Consider the following 2968-nt stretch of genomic DNA (forward strand, 5'->3'; position numbering starts at 1 on the left):
GAAACACTTCCCGCAAGTCGAGCTGCACGAGATTCACAGAATTGACAGAAAATGTTCCATTTTTGTGATTTACATCGTTATCGGACGATTCTTATTCTTATATCGGGATATGAGAGTTTGGTCATGTCGCACAGCCCTACAAAGTATCATTAAGAATTCATACATAACTGGTTTGGTTCACAGTTGCACTGATGGTTAGTGGACATGTAGTTTGAGGTCACAATCATATAATGCTCCAAATCATTAGTTCCCATGGAGACACTTTACAAGCAACCATCAAACAAAGTAATCTATATAACTATTAAATGTACAGACTGGAGATATTATAAGTAGTATTGGTGGAAAACATTTAATTGAAAAACAATAATAGACAGAGTATAAGAGCATTCTGGATCTCAGAGCCCATCGACCTGCTCAGAAAATTATGGGGTTGCACAATCATTAGTGGTTTAAAGCATGGGTCTGCTGTGTGTTGCTGTCTGTAGAAGTAGATTTATTTTTGACTTCTTTACAGTGAAATAAGTACAGATCCTGTGCTTAAAAAATACTAACGAGCCTGTTTTGAAAATGTAAGAAGTAGAAAGCACAGATATGTATTTAAGCGAGGAGTAAAGTAAAATAAAACGTTGTCAGAATTCTGCCTAGGTTTAGTAAAGTATTTGTACTTTGTTACCTCCCACCTGTGGTTGCAGGTGACCTCGTTCTCATACAGCTCACACTCATGAGGTGAACTTCAGGTTTTTCACAAATCCTTTGTGATCCAAAGAAGATTCATATCTTAAAGCTGTGTCTGTATCAGTGGAGAAAAATGCAACTGAAGTCCTTCCAGCACGCTAACAAACGAGCTTTGTGTTTTGTGTTTATGTTTTTTTGATCCATGTGGGAGTAGTTTCCACCTTTTGAGCGAAAGCTGCATGTTACGAGTTTACAAAAACGTTCCAGATCTGACGCTGAAAGTGTGCGCTTGCACGTAGCTTTCACTACTTTTTCCGCGTTTTGTTTCTGGGCCTGGGTGTGGTCGTCCTGTCAGGAGGCGATATCCTCTCCTCGCCTCACGCGGCGTGCACTGGCTCACAATGGATCCCGACTGTCAGAGCACAAATCTGCTCGATGAAACTGTACACGGTGGCACACCGTTTATGTATGTCTGTGTTTCTCTTTGGAGGTCATCTGATAAGATGCACGTCTGCACAGAAGCGCTGACTTTTCTTTCGGTTTTTATCGGTTGTTTTGCTGTCCCGTGTTCCAGAGCAATTGTTCACATTTTTATTATGATGCCCTTGTGTGTAGCTGGGCCACTGAATGATTTATTCTTGTATATATGTGAGAACTGTGGTTCCCGCTGCCAGGAGACCTTAAAGTGAGTCGCTTTTTCTTCTGTTGTACTGCGGCACCTTGGGATGAATGATTGGCCGAAGGATTATGGCCAGGAGAAGCTTTTTCATCAGAGATAAAGTCCTCTGTAGTACCAGAGCTTTTCAAACATTTCTAAGGACTAAAACGATGTAGAACATCCATCTTATGAGCTTCTTAACCTTAAGAAATATTCCCCCAAAAGCAGCACCTGAATTCACTCGGAAGTCAACTTCTTATTCATTTCATCCATTTCATCCATTAACCTCAGGATCTCTTTTAACCAAGTACCAGTCTCCCCTGCAGAAAGCTGCAGTTCCTCCAACGTCCATCGGAGGCTCCAGAAATGAGTCAGTCCCTCTGGATTGCCACATTAACATCTCTGACTTTGCAACACAAATGGGTTGAAGCCTTTAGCTGTTCACTCCAACAACAGTGGTTGATGTGACAGTGGCTACATGCATCTTTTATTTACAGTCTGAGATCTACACCGATTCCCACCCAGTGACAGAATCTCGCCTCAGAGCCCGATTTGGATTATTTACGCAGTGCTGCGTAAGTCGTTTTAACTTGCTGGCCTTTTTCTTAAATCCACTTATGCACAAAATCGATTTTTATATTTGACCTTTTTAGGTATTTTGTACTGGCTGATGAGCATAAATGATTTTTTTTTTTTGACACAACTATTTAACAATCTATAGAAAGAGCACTTGGCTTTTATCGCTGTTTTTTACTGTGTTGGTTCTTTTTATGGAAGAATCTGTCCCAATGTCTGTTTAAGTGAGAGAAACACTGTTGTGTCACATTCTCTGCGTCAGACTCTTATTGCCCTAAAATGAGCCTGATGGGTTGTCTCGTGTCTTGTATCACTTTCAGTGGTCTGTGTTAGATTTAAGAGCACCTGGAGAAAAAAATGAAGATGGAATCAGGGTCTGTTCTCTCTTGGATTATAAAAACATTATTTTATGCCTACACTTTCTGCTCCTGCAGGTCAGGATGAGGTTCGAGCTAAAGTCTCCAGTGAAGACCATCGAGGACTTCATCAAACGCTTCACCCCCAGCCGACTGACCTCCGGCTCCAACAGCAGCAGCTCCTCCAGTCTCATCACCAACCGATCCTCCAATAAGGGCTGCTCCAGCCTGCTGTCCTCGCCCTCAGCAGAGAGCACGCTCACCAAGCTGCACGAGGAGCAGCCCTCGGGAGGTTTGGAGCAGGCTTTTAGCCCCATCCCGCCATCCTACGATGAAAAAACTTCCTGGAACCTCGACGAAGGAGAGCTGCGCTACGAGGCAGAGTCGCCCGACGAGGCCGCTCTGGTCTACGCTGCCCGGGCCTACAAGTGCTCCCTGGTCGGACGCCTCCCCGACCAAGTGATAGTGGAGCTGCCTCACCTGGGGAAGCTGAGCTTCGAGCTGCTGCACACACTTGGCTTTGACTCCACCAGGAAACGCATGTCTGTGGTGGTTCGACACCCTCTGACTGATCAGATCACCGTCTACACTAAAGGAGCAGACTCTGTCATCATGGATCTCATCAAACCCCCCGACACAGGTAGGAAAACACTTGTTTGGGAAATCTCTGCAGACCGTTGTGACCAGTGAGATTTTTTTTTTT

General features: G+C 44.0%; 1 protein-coding gene across 1 annotated transcript in view; it reads left to right on the forward strand.

The window, feature by feature from the left end:
* atp10a (ATPase phospholipid transporting 10A) overlaps positions 1-2968 on the forward strand; it is a 44966-nt gene that overhangs the window by 18608 nt on the left and 23390 nt on the right. The window contains exon 10 of the mRNA XM_005727147.1: positions 2344-2905. Within this exon, the coding sequence (XP_005727204.1) occupies positions 2344-2905 (562 nt within the window). The remainder of the gene's footprint in view (positions 1-2343; positions 2906-2968) is intronic.

Source organism: Pundamilia nyererei, unplaced genomic scaffold (assembly GCF_000239375.1).
Source record: "Pundamilia nyererei isolate P.nyererei 1_Seehausen unplaced genomic scaffold, PunNye1.0 scaffold00023, whole genome shotgun sequence".
Lineage (NCBI taxonomy): Eukaryota > Metazoa > Chordata > Actinopteri > Cichliformes > Cichlidae > Pundamilia > Pundamilia nyererei.